At 40.1% G+C, this 17,048-nt stretch overlaps 1 protein-coding gene across 1 annotated transcript; it reads left to right on the top strand.

Annotated features, from left to right (window-relative positions):
* Positions 1-14,809: 14,809 nt before the first annotated feature.
* Positions 14,810-16,276, top strand: LOC107548896 (protein arginine N-methyltransferase 6-like). Its single transcript, XM_016229751.1, has one exon. The coding sequence runs from the start codon at positions 14,859-14,861 to the stop codon at positions 15,924-15,926; it is 1,068 nt and encodes a 355-aa protein (XP_016085237.1). The 5' UTR covers positions 14,810-14,858; the 3' UTR covers positions 15,927-16,276.
* The last annotated feature ends 772 nt before the right edge of the window (positions 16,277-17,048 follow it).

The raw sequence follows: 17,048 nt of genomic DNA, 5'->3' as shown, positions 1-17,048 counted from the left end.
GGACCACCTCGATGGCCTCCTTCTTTAAGAGAGTAACTACTTCTTGTTCTAATACCAGAGCCTGCTCGGGACCCACTAGAGTGGGGGTGACCCCGTTGAATTGAGGCGGACGAGAACCAAACTGGATTCTGTAGCCTCTTACTACAGTACGCAGGACCCATTGAGACACATTTGGCAGTAGTTTCCACGCTGCTAAATAATCTACTAAGGGAATCAGTTCCTTGAGACTGATCTCTGGTGTGCCCAGATGGCTAGTTCGGTGCCCTGAAGCGGCACGCCGGCAAGGGACAACCGAACTAGCTGCTCTGGGGACCTCCGCTGTAGAACCCGGAGTCTATCTCGTGCGGAGGGACCACCTCGATGGCCTCCTTCCTTAAGAGAGTAACTAGTTCTTGTTCTAATACCAGAGCCTGCTCGGGACCCACTAGCGTGGGGGTGACCCCGTTGAATCGAGGCAGACGAGAACCGAACTGGATTCCGTAGCCTCTTTCTACAGTACGCAGGACCCATTGAGATACATTTGGCAGTAGCTTCCACGCTGCTAATAATCTACTAAGGGAATCAGTCTCTCGAGACTGATTTCTGGTGTGCCCAGAACGGCTAGTTCGGTGCCTTGAAGCGTCTGCACGCCGGCAGGGGACAACCGAACTAGCTGCTCTGGGGACCTCCGCAGAGGCCACGAGCCTCTCAGTGCCACTACGTTGCCGGGCGGTGACTGAAACATATGCTCGCTGGAGACTGCTGCGCCCTGGAAGACCGGCAGGGTTGGCAGAACGATCTCACGAGGACACTGGGGGGAGACGGGTTGTGTCTCCCTATGTGAGGAGCTGGTACGCGGTGGGGACTGCTGCCGCCCAGCAGCCCCGGAGCTGAGATGCGGCGAGGGAGGAACCGCTGAAACGCCGCCGCTTGTTTATGAGCCTCCTGGTCCCTGTCGACGCCGAACAGGCCAGAAGGCGCAAGCGGGGCATCGAGGAGGAAGACCCTGTCTTTCTCTTTCATATCAGACAGGGTCAACCACAAAAGCCTCTCTGCTGCCACCATAGCTACCATGGACCGCCCAATGGCGCGGGCGGTCTCTTTGGTGGCACGGAGAGAGAGATCAGCGGTTCTTCTTAACTCCGCAATATTATCAGAGTTAAGCTCCTCGCCCTCATCCAGCTCTTTAAGCAGGTCGGCCTGGTATGCCTGTAACACAGACATCGTGTGCAGACATGCACCGGCCTGACCTGCTGCCGCGTACCCCTTGCCCACCAGCGCTGATGTTGTACGCAGCGGCTTGGAGGGCAGTGCCGGAGCCTTTAAGGACGATGCCATGCCCGGGGACAGATAGTTATCTAGCGTCTGTTCAACCCGGGGCATCGCCTTATAGCCACGCTCAGTCAGCCCTGCCACATTACCATAATAATCTGAGGCAGGGATGAAGAGACGGGCCGAAAAAGGCCTGGCCCACGACCTCGACACTTCAGTGTGAAGGTCGGGGAAAAATGCCAGGTTCCGGCATGGAGGTGGCGGCCTCACGCGCAGGAAGCGTTCATCCAACTTGCTTCGCTGCGGCTCGGCCTGCTTCTCAGCAGGCCAATCGATTTTTAATTTGGCCACGGAACGAGTAAGCACCTCCACTAGCTCCTCATATTGGGGCGATTGAGGGGGCGAAACCTCTTCGACGCCCTCCACGTCAACCTCCTCGGAGGAAGACAGGAGAAGTGTCGAGCCGCCACCCCGGGAGGAAGTAGCCGCAGAACGGGCTTCCGAACCCAGAGATCGGGCACTGGATCTGGTGGGTGAGGAAGGAGATAGGGACTCGCCCGTCTCCATTCCCTCCGCCAGATCCAACTGCGAACCCGACGATTGCAGCCGCCGCTCCGACTCGACGGAAGCGGCACCAGCACTGAGAGGAATGCTGGCGATGGCTCCCTCCTCAAAGAGAGCCCTCCGGGAGCGAAGTGTACGCAGTGGGAGGTGCTCGCAATGCGGGCAGCCGGCCCCCTCAAGAGCCGACTCTGCGTGCTTCGCTCCCAAGCAAACCACGCACAGGCTGTGTGTATCCCCACTCGTGATATAACGTGGGCAGGGAGGAACACACAACCTATAACGACGCTTGCTCTCTCCCTTTGCATGCTTTGTCTTAGAGTGAGCTTTAGACATAGCTGCTTATAGACTTTCTCACAATAGACAGACAACAATAAATATGACTGACACACACAGAGCGCTTCGCTGAATTACAGAAAGCTGACGCTGGCTCCGCCGCTCGTGCTTTTATAGCTTCCTGGTCATGACGTCACCTGACTGTGATGTCCCGCTCAGCTATTGGACTGATTTCACATGTGATTCAGAGCGTGGTCACAGAAGGCGTTCCCCTAGAGTTTTCCGACACAGCTCGAGTTCCTGAAGAGGAACTTTTTTTGTATTCTACAGGAATAAGTGAGGGAGAGTTGATGATAACAACAACAACAAAAAAATGATTGTTTCAAGAACCAGGTGCAACTTTATTCATCAAATGTTGTTTTTTTTAAGCTGCAGAAAAGCCCCTTGGTGAAAAATCAGAGCCTCTCTACATTCACATGAAAAATCACTGAACTCACCAGTATGAAAGTAAAACAGCCTTAAAATCTTTTGCCAGGCCCTCTGCCACAGCATCAAAGTGTGAATTGAGATTGATGGGGTGAGTGGTAGTTAGACTATAGGCTGAAGTGTCAAACTTTGCAGTCACTACCCCGGTCACACGAACATCTCTACACGACTCATTACACATTTTATCTGAGCCACCGGGACATAAAGCAGAACCCCTGTCCACTCAGAACGCTCTACTGGCTGAGCAGAAGGGACAGGAAATCATTACAGTCAAAACATCTCTGCCAAAGGTCACTTAAATCAAGGAAATGAAATTAGTCACCTTGAAGAGCAGTGGGACCTTGTGCAGTGGAGGGAAGCAAGGTATAGATGCACTGAAAAAGCCTTTTTTACAAACCCTTTCTGTTGCTAACTGGATTCTGCAGCCTTTATACAGATAGTTCTATAGGTGGAACTGAAGTGTGATGTCTCATTCGTGGCTGACGGCAGAGCTGGATGTGATTGTAACTGCTGCCAGTTGTAATGCCACAGATAAAGAAACCTGGCACAATGCATGGACAGACTGGTCAAGATCTGATACTTCAGTCTGTCTGACACCTAAACAAGTTATTACAATAATCTGAACATGTTTCTGATGGCAAATGAAACAAAAGTGACTCAGAGAGCCCATTACCTAGAAGTTGAAAGTCTGGCACTCTTCTAGTTGATAGTGTCTGCAACAACAAATAAATGGGTTTAAGTTGAAAAAGGTCAACTTTTATTTTGTGTCTTTGTAAAACATTGTGTCTTTGTAAAACACATGTGCATTATGCTCTGAAAGAATTTGGTTTGTCATCGTCACCTTATTACGTAATCAGAAAATTCAGAGTGGTATCCATCATCTAATAGGCTTCTATTATAGGAAACTTCAGTTCAGCCATTTTCAGAAAAAGTATTAGATTTTTTTTAATTTGGTCATTAGTGTGCTCATACAAATGTCAGCAAAACTGTAGCTTCCCACTGTATTTATAGACTCCAAGAGGAGATTCTGAATGGTTATATATAGATCATTATGTGATTTAAATTATGCAAAGAATGGTGACCGATATGCTTAATCTATCATGTTACATTATTACGTCTCATTTGGTTTGCATGAAATCTGGAGGGGAGTTATGCAAGTTTCCTCCTTTTCCTCCCATCTTCCTCTTTTTAATCAATTCATGTAATTTTTTGGATTCAAAACAGGCATGCATGCTTAAGTTACAAGTGCATAGTCATCTAAAATATAACAAGGCCATTCCATTTTTTTTAATGGAGAATGTATTTAGGTTTTTATATTTGTCAGCATATTTTATCTACGTTCAGTAAGTCTGCTCACTTGAGATTCTCAACCTACCAGTCGGAATGAATGAATGTTTAGTAAAAGTGAATGAACACTGAAGAAAAGTGAATGGTCCTTGTGTTAGTATAGCTACATAAAAGTTAAGGAGAAACATTTACACCAGGGTTGCCAGGTTTTCACAGCAAAACCCATCCAATTGCTTTTCAAAACTAGCCAAATCGCAATTCAGGGGGGATCTTCTGGTAAATAACGCATTCCGGGGGGTAAAATACCAATTTTTTGGTGGGGTTCTCCTGATAAAAGTCACATTCCAGGGGCTAAATATCACATTATTTGGGTCGCGGACATGAAAAACATCATGCGGAAAGAGTGTTAAAGTAGCCCAATTCCACGGGAACACCGTGGGCATGGCAAAACTGATTAACACTCAAACTGTGCAGGCATACTTTACGCAAAAATGGAAGTTCTGTCATCGTTTGCTCACCCTCATGTTCTTCCAAACCTGTACTATTTTTGTCCATACAATGGAAGTCATTGGGTTCCAATGTTGTTTTGAACCTCATTCACTTAGATTATATTGAAACATTCTTCAAAATATCTTCTTTTGTGTTCATACAGCTGTGGCAAAACATGTGGGTAAATAAATGATGTCAGACTTTTCAATGTGGGTGAACTATCCCTTTAAGGAATTTGACTGCATAACAGCATATCATCAAGAGAACAAGACTTTTTTTTATCAATACTACTCAATTGTGCATTGTGTATTCCCTTACAACTGCAAATATCCGTAGCAATGTCACACATTAATTGGGAGTGGACAATTCTGAAATAGGAACCATCTGCATTCATTTGAGAGCGGATGTATGATGTCAGTGGAAATGCTTGTGTGTGCATAATTCCCAATGGTTTATGAACAGCCAGCTAACAACAGTCCATTGTGTCCAGAGACTCATTGTGTGTGCACTGTGAAGGCAGTTTAAAATGGTTGATCTAGTTTAATTTGACTTTATTACACAGGGCAAATCCCCGTGATAAAGAGCCAAGATGGTCACAGGATATTATTTAGGGCTTATTAGCTGAATGCAGCAGGGTGTTACAGAAAGACAAGCTGTGCTCTCCACCATCCTGCCTGTGTCCCTATACTTCACTGGATAATTCTATCATCACAAATGCTTTCCCTCAATGTGTTTGTACTTCTCCTAAGAAAAAAAACGGAGGATTGGATTTTACCCATGATATAAAGATGTGGGGAGAAAAAATGCGATGGCGCCACTGGCTTGTTTTTAGATTTGGGTGGTGACACAAGGCACAAATTAGGACTGAAATTATTTCTGATTTCTGGAGGTTATTCAACAGTGACTTTCAAAACACTGTGTGCTTGTTTGACTTAATGAAATAATATGCTAAATGAAAGGACACACTTAGAGAACAAAGCTAATATCAATAAAGCTAAAGCACATTCATGGGGGTGTTTGTGTTAGTTCTATTTATATTAAAACAGAGATACTTTCTGTTCTAAAGGGCAGTGTGTGCTACTGTAGGTCCAGCGGTTTATTTGTCCTCACTGTGGACACTCACTCTTGTGCCCTGCGGGCAGATGCCCACAGCCATCAGTTGAGTTTTGTGTAGGGCCATCATTCGCTCCCCCAGGCTAAATTTCAGCAGCAGTGGCCTATGCAGCAAAACATTACCAGCCAGCAACTTTGCTGCCAAGTTTAATTTGATTCCTTATTGATAGAATGTTCTAGGATTTCAAAATCCAGATGAGCAGAGTGCTATTGTTCTGTCATTCCATTTATCTATCTATCTATCTATCTATCTATCTATCTATCTATCTATCTATCTATCTATCTATCTATCTATCTATCTATCTATCTATCTATCTATCTCTGTCTGTCTGTCTGTCTGTCTCTATCTATCTATCTATCATTTTTCATTCTGTTGTTCTGTCATTGTTCTATCTTTCTATCTATCTATCTATCTATCTATCTATCTATCTATCTATCTATCTGTCTGTCTCTGTCTGTCTGTCTGTCTGTCTCTATCTATCTATCTATCATTTTTCATTCTGTTATTGTTCTATTGTTCTATCTATCTATCTATCTATCTATCTATCTATCTATCTATCTATCTATCTATCTATCTATCTATCTATCTATCTATCTATCTATCTATCTGTCTGTCTGTCTGTCTGTCTGTCTGTCTGTCTGGCTGGCTGGCTGGCTGGCTGTCTGTCTGTCTGTCTGTAGCAAATGGCTAGAACTTTGCGACCGTCTTGTATAATTCACAGCGAGGAGAAAAAGTGCAGGTGGGCAGTGTTAATATTTCAGTGGATTGTAGAAACCTTGAACATGGCTTGCATACCTGAGGTAAATAGTGATTTCTGTCAGCAACAGTCCTGTCGAACGTCCACTGTGTCCAACACCCAATCACTCACACTTGTGATTTATTTAAGAGCCTGTGGTATTGGGGAGATTAAACGCCTTGGGAGTCCTCCACAGCACCTCACAAAGACACAGCTTACACAAACATACTCAGCGGCCAAGAACGGAGATACCCACGAGTGTTTGTTGATATCCCTACACCTGAAGTGAAATTTCCAAGTCAGAAACGCATGTGTGAAAATTCCACAGACCACAGAGAATAAGAAAGCAAACGTGTTCTTGTCCAGATCTGCAACGATGATTGGGAGCGTGTAAATAAACCAAAGCTCTGAGAGGTAAGAACTGCAACATGCCAACTCAGAGAGCCTGTAGATAAGACACAATGATAAAAATAACCTTTTGAGTTGAGTTTTGTATTTATCTACCCATCCTTCTATCTGTCCATCCATCCATTCATTTCATTGCTCACTGCCCTGGAAATGGGTTTCTAAAATATACATTTCCAACAGTTCATCAATGCTTTAATTTAATTTTAACTTTGAGCATTACATAAACAGATCTTACCAATTACCCCTCCTCCTAATGTACTAAATGGATTCCTTTTATTTCTTCTTGTTTTCTTCACAGGCTCAATCTGGTTGCTTATGAAAGATGGCACTCTGTTTATAGAGTGGCCCAGTCGTGTATTCAGGCTGCTATAAGGAGCCGTCTTGTAAGAACCCTCTCAGCTCTGGTTCACTCAAGAGAGTCATGTTATTTACAAAGCCATCTGAGGGTCACTGATTTTATTTATCAGACCTTCAAGGTCAGGTTTGTGGAAAGCAACTTCAAGGAGTTTAATTTCAGTCTTTCCTTGAGAGAGGTTTGACTTTCTCTGTTGTCTGGTATGTATTAGTAGTGTATGGTGCCAGACATAACAAGAGATTCATAGAAGGCTTTTCAGTGGACCTCAGTAGTTGGGATAACTTTGTATTTTGCCCTAATGTCTTGTGTAAAATGTAACCACTCATTCACCACTTTAAAAAAAAAAATCATATATTGTGCTTTGGTACCCAAATGTTAATGAATTTATTATCTGAAACCTTGACCTTCAAGGTCAGGTTTGTGGAAAGCAACTTCAAGGAGTTTAATTTCAGTCTTTACTTGAGAGAGGTTTGACTTTCTCTGTTGTCTGGTATGTATTAGTAGTGTATGGTGCCAGACATAACAAGAGATTCATAGAAGGCTTTTCAGTGGACCTCAGTAGTTGGGATAACTTTGTATTTTGCCCTAATGTCTTGTGTAAAATGTAACCACTCATTCACCACTTTAAAAAAAAAATCATATATTGTGCTTTGGTACCCAAATGTTAATGAATTTATTACCTGAAACCTTCAAAACATTAACAAGATAAAAGTCTCTTCAGAAAATATAAACTAAATATGGTGATCAAGGTGGGGGATGGTGTTCAAGCGAAGCCCTGGCATCCAGTCTATTGAATGAGGGGACTGTGACGATTTGTTAATCTAATGAATAATTGATTTGTTAAATCAAATAAAAATTAGTGTGTCAGATTGGTCGAGACGCTACAACATTAACAAGATAAAAGTCTCTTCAGAAAATATAAACTAAACCGCTCAGAACATGAATTAGTTATCTCTTTATGAATATTTTTAAGCATCAAAGTGGTAATTGCATAGACTGCCAATGAAGGGACAGAAATCTCTCAAATTTCATTCAAAATACCTTCATTTGTGTTCCAAAGATTAATAAAAGTCTTACGCGTTTGGAACGACATGCTAGTGAGTAAATTATGACAGAATTTTCTTTTTTGGGTGAACTATCCCTTTAAATAGACCTAATCATGCTTCACGACAGCTATCCCAAATTAATAGGTTCCCGTTAAATGCCTTGATGTTTGTCCAGTGTATGTGAGTAGAATATGAATAAACCACATCCAGACAAGGAGAAAAAAATAAAGTAATAATTTCCTCTTGGTAGGAGATTCCTTTTTGAGAACCCTTTTAAATTATGACAGAATTTTCTTTTTTGGGTGAACTATCCCTTTAAATAGACCAAATCATGCTTCACGACAGCTATCCCAAATTAATAGGTTCCCGTTAAATGCCTTGATGTTTGTCCAGTGTATGTGAGTAGAATATGAATAAACCACATCCAGACAAGGAGAAAAAAATAAAGTAATAATTTCCTCTTGGTAGGAGATTCCTTTTTGAGAACCCTTTATCTTTTTTATACTTAGACGTGCATGTAGGAGTAGATTTTGATTTCTGATCACTAAAAGAACAAGCAATGTCTCACAGACTCTTTTTTTCATCTTCTGCTCCATCTGGCTTGTGTCTACCTTATTAGCACCTGCCTGTTAATTGGTGATGTTCTGATAGTGTCCAGCAAGAGCACAGTGGGACACAAGCCTTTGGAGGTAAAAATAGATGCACAGATTTCACCTCACGCTGGCAAACCGTAAACCAAACACCACAAAATTATCTGATGCTTAATTGGCACTCCACAATGCTGCTCTTGCTGCGCTTTTTTTTCTCCCTTTTGGGTAATCAGGTTTTTATGATGAAAAAAAAAATTCTTAATCAGTATTCCACTGCAACATCCTTACTTGCGAAGCGTAATTGGCTAAAATAACAAGATTTGTTTTTAGAGAATATCTTAAATTAAGTATATTTTTTACTTCACTGTCAAATGGTTTCTTGGTTTAAGCATAAGACCAATAATATTTACACTTAAAACATGATATTCGTAAACTGAATAGAATAGAATAGAATAGAATCAGGCTCAGAATACTAATCAGTTGTTCTGAGTCACATATGATGCTTTTTGTGCTCAAGACTGTCAGTGTGTTGTCCTTCCATGCTGATTAGAACCCAGTGGGGAATATTTCTTCTGTAAATACCTTCTAACCATGAACCACCACAGCGAAACAAAGAAAAGTGGTTTCTTGAAATGGTCTCACAGCTAATGATCTTTCTTTTGTCTGTGTGTTGATTGTTTTCTTCAGGTCTCAGGGTGTATATGTTGGCGTACATGCTACAGGACAGCTACAATTCTCTTTTCAGTGGTATTCTTGTTTACTGTGCAAGGGAAAGTATTTGGATACAACTACATGACGATGAAAACAAAGATAGCTGTCATCACATGTCATGTTGTATAGGGTTAAATGGAGGAAGGTGCCCTCTTTAAGAACAGTGTTCATTTTGGTTTTGAACTTTAAAGATTCGCTAATTTAGTTGTCATACCAAAAAAATTACAATTATTCTGCGGTAAGATGCACCTATCTGGTTCAAAAGAAAACCCCAGGTAAACCTTTACAGAATATACAAATGACTTTTGATATTATTCTTATTAATATCTATATATTTTCATAATTGTGTCATTAATGTAAAATACTAAATCAACTATTCTTTTTACTTTTTCTTATTATTCATTTATTTTTTATTTATTTTATTATTTAGCTGTCAGACAAAACAGAATTCCAGAAAAAGAGATTCATCTGCAAGGTATAAGCATGTGAATACTATATACAGTATAACTATTTAATTTCTCATATTGAAATCATATCTCATATGATGTCACACAGTTAACCTATAGGTTTTAAATGAATAGCAAAGATGTCTGAAATATACATCTAATACATATTAAGACAAAATAACGAATAAGAAAAAAATAATTACAATAAATATTTAAATTAAAAATAACCACACTGGTAACAACATGCCACTCTGGTCAATTCAATTCAACTTTTTACCTCAAAATTAAAAAAAAAAAAAATCTTACCCTAAAAACATGAATGTGTCCACAAATCCTTCATTAACAAATATTCAATAGAATAGAATAGATAACTATTTTCCAGAGAAACAAAATTAAATCAGTTAACTCTTTCAAATAACCAGATCTCAGAAATATTGATATTCAGATTAAATAACAAAATTAAAAAGAACACAGCCATTTATTACATTTGTTGAAATGAGGTGTGAGGTATGATCAAAAGGGAAAAAAGAAGAAGTCATCTTACCCTATATTCATGTATGAGTGTGCATTCTGTAAATCTTTTTTTATATAATTGATTGTACTAAATTAACCTGCTAATTTGACAGCCCTATATTTAAGTTAATTATTCAGTAAAACCATTCTAAGATTTTTCACAGCTACATTGGCAATGTGAAACATGATAGGTTAAGATGTTGCCAGTATTTTCCTCATGGGTCTAACATGTGATCTTAATGTGTCATTTAATCAAGTAACAATGTAATGCAATGTATTCTTGGATGCCGGGTGAATACCTGCAGGTCTTTGGTAAAACTGATTAATGGGTTCAAGTGTGAACGAAGGGGTGAGCTGTGACCATTTTCTTTATCAGTATTTTTGTTTTCCAGAAAAAAATAATAAACATACTTAAAAATAGTTCCTCTTGGAAAGTATCTACCAAAAATAAAGTTAAAAGTGACATCACAACACATTTACTGCCAGGGCCAACTGGTGCAGTTGCACCGGGCCCCTCGCGAATGGACAGAGGGAGCCCCGCGTCAGCTAAGGATGGCCCTGTACTGCTAACAGCCCTAAGTCTAAAATGCAACTTTCCTTAAATCTGTATTTTGTTTTTCGTTTAATAATATATTTTCTCTGCCTTATTTATCAACAGATTGCGTCATAATCAATGTTTAGAAAAACGCAGATTTCAACAAACTGCTGTTGTCTAATGTGCGCCTTATCACGAGAGTAAAATATCAAGGCACTTCCACATTGATCCTGCTGGAATCGATCCTCAGCCAGAGCATTACATATTAATTTCTCAGAAGGGTTTTATTTTTGAATAGGCCAGCGTGATGGTGGGCAGATTGGCAGGCGGTGCTGCCCGCAGGCCTGACGCTGATGGAGAGCCACAGACGATGGCCAGGCAGGTGACAGGTTCAGTCCTGCTGTCAGCACTTAGGATTTCCCCATAGGCACACAAATTCCAGTGGCAGCTGAGGAGAGAAGTGAGACACACACAAACGCGCACACAATTTGAAATATTCTTGTATGGGAGTGTGATTTCATAAAACTTTAATGGTCTTCTTTCGTTTAACTGATTTCTAGGTTCACCTCCGGAGGTGACTTAATGTGTTTACTTACGTCCGTTGCATTGCTCATCAGTTTCAACCGTTTATTGAGGTGTTACCTCATGCATTGTGTTGTTTCGCAAGTCTTAGTAATTTTGCAGTAATGCTGCATTTTATATTTGAGGCAAGCGGTTAGCACAACACCGGGGTTCTGTTCTGATTCTATTCCTTTTATCTTCCCTGTAATATTAATAATAATAATAATATATTAATTTAATAATTTAACAAAGGAGAAAAAAACTACAATAAAAAAAATTATTGGATGTTTCACCACATTTTCAAAGGGGGAATGTCCAGTAAGTGGTGCTAAAAGCGTGTTCAGTTTTATCCCAAACATATTAAGTCACTCTTGCAACATTTTTATGTATGTTGGTTGTTGTATTATAATGGTTTTTCTGAGATTAAATGTCCGGTGAATGGTGCTAAACGGTTATCATGTTTGAAAATAACGTACCACCTCTAAACCCTAACCAAATGTTAACAAAAGCAAACGTGAGATAAAAACACATTTGCAGAAGCTTCTCTAAGTCTTTGAGCTCTTTTATTGTGACGTGTTTCATGAGACTTCTACTTGAGCGCCAAGTCTGCAAAGTAAATGTTTTCAAGCCTACCAGGTGAGCTACCGAGCAACTTTACAACGTCAGAAAAGCCATACAGGTGGCTATGTGATGCAAACATAAAAAAAATATATATTAATTTACCAATCATGAAATATGGTGAAAGTGTGTGAGGACCCAAACAAAAATAAGTCTTTATTGATTAAAAATCTGCCCTTGTAATCACAGTTTGTGTGAAAAGAACTAAACATTGTTGTTGTTTTAGCACCACTAGTGTTCATTACAGCTGTAAACTGCAGTTATTAAAGGTATATATATTGGGAGTTTTACAAATATGTACTGTAGGTAGAGACACGTTCATCAACTACATTTGTGCAATGTGTACAGTAACATATCATTCTCTTTAAAAGAGGCCAAAAAAGCAAACATTATTGTATTATTGTATGAGTGTAACATTATTGTTTTATTCAACTGAAAGAAACATTTTGACTGGCTGCTGGACAGGTTGTTTCCTCAGATGTTAATGTGCTTGCTGCTTCAGATAGGAATCAGTTTCGCGCTGCCAGGGTGGCACTGCTACTGAATCAAACCACCAATACGCCACAGTGATTGTGACTTCCCCTTCTAGTTTCATCCTTTCAGCAGACTTATCACGTCCTCACCCTTAACTGATCCAACCAAACAAGATTCAGCAGGCGGATTGGAAACAACATGAGCCACCCAGGAAAAATCTGCTTGAGCTGTGTTATCAAATGTTTTCAGGACATCCTTCATTGTCCAAAATGATTTGGTTCCCCGCTGTTACACTCATGCTTGAACAACCAGTCTCTTCCATTTGCAGAAGCCACCATCTCTCCGCTCTGAAATTATCTCAGGCTTTCCAGACATGTTTCAGGACCACTGAGCAAAGTCTCTTCCTTCGTTGCCAGTCCATCCCCTTCCAATCAGCTCAGAGTCTGTGCTTTAGATGGGCAAACAGTGATGTGCAATTTTAATTAAAGAGAGATCAGGTGCCGATGTCTGTGCAAACACACAGGTTTTTTTTTTTTAATTTTCCAATCATTTCCGAGTGTGTAAAAACATTCAGAGGATGTGGATTTTGTTTAAATTGTGTGTTATCATAGCAAGGACTCAAAACTACCCAAGGGAGATATGGAAAAAGAGACTAACAGTGCAAAGGAATTTAGCAAAACACCACATTTTAATACATTTGTCCACAGCTGGTGGGTCGCCACCCAAACGTTGGTTGCAGGTCAGGGGGAAAAAAACAATGCAAATGCAAAATATCAAAATAAATACCCTTGCCAGCTTTTAAAAAGGACACTAATTATTTTCTATATCCTTTGTTGATGTCCTGATTTCCAAGTGAAACAGATATTCAATGAGGGCAGGAATTGATTTGATGGTGAAATTGAGCTTTAAGTACCAGAATGGAGTCAGACTAAATGCTAGTGTGCTAAAACAATATCTAAATAGCTATTTGACTAACGGTTAAGATTGTCAAACAGTCTGTGTGACCTTATGAACAGAAGAATTGTTCAAAATAAGTCCATGTGCGTTTGGAAAGTAAAGGGTGAATTTTGATTTCATGTTGACTGCAGAATCATGATGAAATGGAAGTAGTGACAGATCTTTTCTATTGCGACATCCAAATATATATTTTTTATAATAATAAAAAAGGATGAGGACTGGGTTCTATGTATTGTTTTTTGTACTGATTTTTTTCAAATAACATATACATGGATAAAATGTTCACAATAAGATCTATAACATGCATTTACAAAAATAGAACATTTTAATTTTGTGAATTTTCATTTCATGCCAACTGCTTCATGCATTTCACTACAAGCATTATTTTCTGTGCTGTAATGCATTCACATGTGTACTTAATTATCCCTGTATGATATTTTAATTTGACTTTAATAGAAATGTGTATATGTGTCATATAAAGATAACCAATGTGCATCCTTTTCCTCTTACTTCTCCTTACTCTGTGAGTTCAACTTGAGGACAATACTGAAAAAAGGCCAGATCTCATAATCCAACCGTGAACATTTATCACCATAGATAAAGCAGAAGAAATCATAAAACACACTGTATTCAAGAGGAATAGCCTGCTGTCAGTGTGTAGCCTTTAGCGTGTGCGGAGAGAGTGACGGCCGAGGGTGAGGCAGTGCTATTTTATTAAGGTTAAAAGCAGATCATGCTATCCGTCATGGTGGAAAATGTGGTTTGGCTCAGACGGAGCCCTGGTGTTATGTTAGTACAGCTACAGCTGGGCACAGTCAGTTTAAACAGCTGTCCTGGAACTACTGCCAAACAGGCAGACAGCATAGACACTCACTGTAAAAAAAAAAAAGAGAATTTATCAGGCTTAATCCACTTATTTGTGTGGGCCAGCGTGCAGCATTAACTTAAATAACCTCATGGATATATTGTGACAAACAAGTGTTAGTGTTTTGCATATAGGTCTAGAACAGTATCAAATTTGTAGCTGTATGTACTTTGTCACTTGGAGTAATGATCAGATATGCTGCCTCCCCCTCCCTCTCTAAATATTGTTTATAGATAACAATAATTATAGCCTATTTAACTCAGACTAACCCAACACCTAAGGGAAATGGCTTTTTCAGAATAGTTATAAAGCATGAGAGTTGTCTCCACATGTTCTTTTGGGACGGTTATCACATTTAAGTTACAATTATACCAATTATAAGTGTTTGTTTTTAACAAAACATAAAATACGTTCTAGTTATAGTAAGAATTTCTTGCCACTCATGGGAAGTGTAGTTCATTTCAGAACTGACTATCGTTCTTTCCGAAATCCACGGGCGTGTTTAAAAACTACATCTCCCATGATGCCTTTCAAATTGCGTTTCGGATACGTAGGCTACTTTGGGAAAATTAAAGACGCATGGCAAACTTGTGGAAAATGTCACAGCACGGTACCAAGAAAAGAAAATTAGACAGGAGTACAGAGGATTACATGTACTTTGACAGCTACTCCGATGTCACCATTCACGAAGAGATGATTGCAGACACAGTGCGCACTAACACGTACAGATTGGGCATTTTTAAAAACAGTAAGTCAATAGAAGGGAAAGTGGTGCTTGATGTGGGAGCCGGTACCGGCGTCCTGAGCTTATTCTGTGCGCAAGCGGGTGCCAGGAAGGTTTATGCAGTCGAAGCGAGCTCGATCGCCGATCAGGCTGTGAGGATCGTAAAACTGAATCAGATGGAGGACACAATCGAAGTCATTAAAGCCACACTAGAGACGATCGAACTGACCGAACAGGTGGATGTGATTGTCAGCGAATGGATGGGCTACGCGCTCCTCCACGAATCCATGCTGAACTCCGTGATCTTCGCCCGGGATAAGTGGCTCAAACCCGGTGGCCTTATATTACCGTCCCGGGCGGATCTTTACATCGCTCCCATAAACGATCTGGTGGTGGAGGGCAGATTGAATTTCTGGAGCACGGTCAAAGCACAGTACGGCGTGGACATGTCCTGCATGACCGACTTTGCCAGGAAGTGCATCATGAACAAAGACATCACTGTGAATCCGGTGACGGTGGAGGATGTGCTCTCCCACCCGTGCAAGTTTGCCGAGCTGGATTTGAACACGGTCACGCTGGAGCAGCTCGGAGATGTGAGGGGCGTGTTCAGCTGCCGGTGCTTCGGCTCGTCCTCCATCCACGCCTTTTGCGTGTGGTTCACGGTGACTTTCCCCGCTGAGGAGAAGGCCCTGGTGGTCTCCACGTCTCCCTTCAAACCAGAGACGCACTGGAAACAGGCTGTGCTGTATCTGGATGATGCTGTGGATGTGATGCAGGACACTAAAGTCGAGGGGGAGATCAGTTTGTATCCCTCTGAGGAAGATTCTAGACATATATGCATCCGTGTGGACTATGTGATAGGTGAACAGAAAAAGCAGTCCAAAACCTTTTCTATTCCTGATCAGTATTTAGAAGTTAAATAGAGATGTGGCCTGGCCGTTATTTATTTTTAGTTATTTCCTAGTCAGATAAAATGAATGCTCATGAAATGTTATTTTCATTTGGAGCCAATCTCATTGTGATGAAATAAAAAAAACAAGTAACTGGATATACAGAATTTTCTATTTTTCCCTAGAATTTCAGTTTATCGAATAGGATCTTCTGGGGTTCAGGTCGTGCCTTGTTAAAATAAGGTATGATTAGTTCTAAATTATGATAACACATAAGTAGTTTCATAAGCTTTCCCTTTGGATTAGTTTTTGGTTTTTCACACTTGGCTTTTGCAAATAATCCACTATGAATTGTTGCTTGGAATTCTATATTTTAAGTATCTTGACAAAAAAAAATCTGGTTTAAACTCCTATCTCTGGACAGCACATGCACAAAGTTATAAAAAATAAACAGTTCTTGTCTAAGCTCTGTTATTTTCTTTATTGTGTGGGAAAAAAGTGTAAAATTAAATGTTGATCAGGGACTGAAGAGGAAATCAGTCCACTTTTGGTTGGCCAGAGTAGCATGAATGAGACATCAACTGGCTATAATTTAATTTGCAAAATGCAAATACAAACACTTGCAAAAGTGTTTCTGAAGTCAGACATATTAGTATTACAATGTGTTGCATTATAAAAAAAAGTTTCACATTTATTCCAATGTTAATTACTGTGCTAGTAGTTCTTTGTGATATTCACTGGAAATTTATAAGTGAAAATTGTTTCCACACCATTTTTTTCACCAATGTAGACAAATAAGAGAATTGACACTATTGTAAATAAATAAACAGCAGTGATTTTTGAGCCTTTCAGCCAGATATTAGTTTTAGTTATATATTATCAGGTGACCAAACTAATGTTTAATTGGTTGCACATCATTTGACATTAACAACAATTTATATGGGAGGCATTTTATTCTATCCATTTGAAAGCTGAGAAGCCCATGGACAGTATTTTGTGTCCTTAACAATACATATGATTACTTGCATTTAGCATTGCTTTTTTCCATTTTGGAATATACCTGTGACCTATTTTTGGATTGCAAGCCTCTAAATGCACTTACTCCGATTAAAGCATTGTTTTGTGTTGTAGTGAGAGGAATGGAGAGAGTGTGGA

The sequence above is a fragment of the Sinocyclocheilus grahami genome, unplaced genomic scaffold (assembly GCF_001515645.1).
Source record: "Sinocyclocheilus grahami isolate Dianchi unplaced genomic scaffold, SAMN03320097.WGS_v1.1 scaffold357.1, whole genome shotgun sequence".
NCBI classification, from domain to species: domain Eukaryota; kingdom Metazoa; phylum Chordata; class Actinopteri; order Cypriniformes; family Cyprinidae; genus Sinocyclocheilus; species Sinocyclocheilus grahami.
Note: the sequence above shows the minus strand (reverse complement) of the source record. Positions and strands in the feature narration are given on the sequence as shown.

What these genes read in the sequence shown, in the direction of transcription:
- LOC107548896 (XM_016229751.1), top strand. Translation starts at nt 14,859, where the DNA reads ATGGCAAACTTGTGGAAAATGTCACAGCACGGTACCAAGAAAAGAAAA.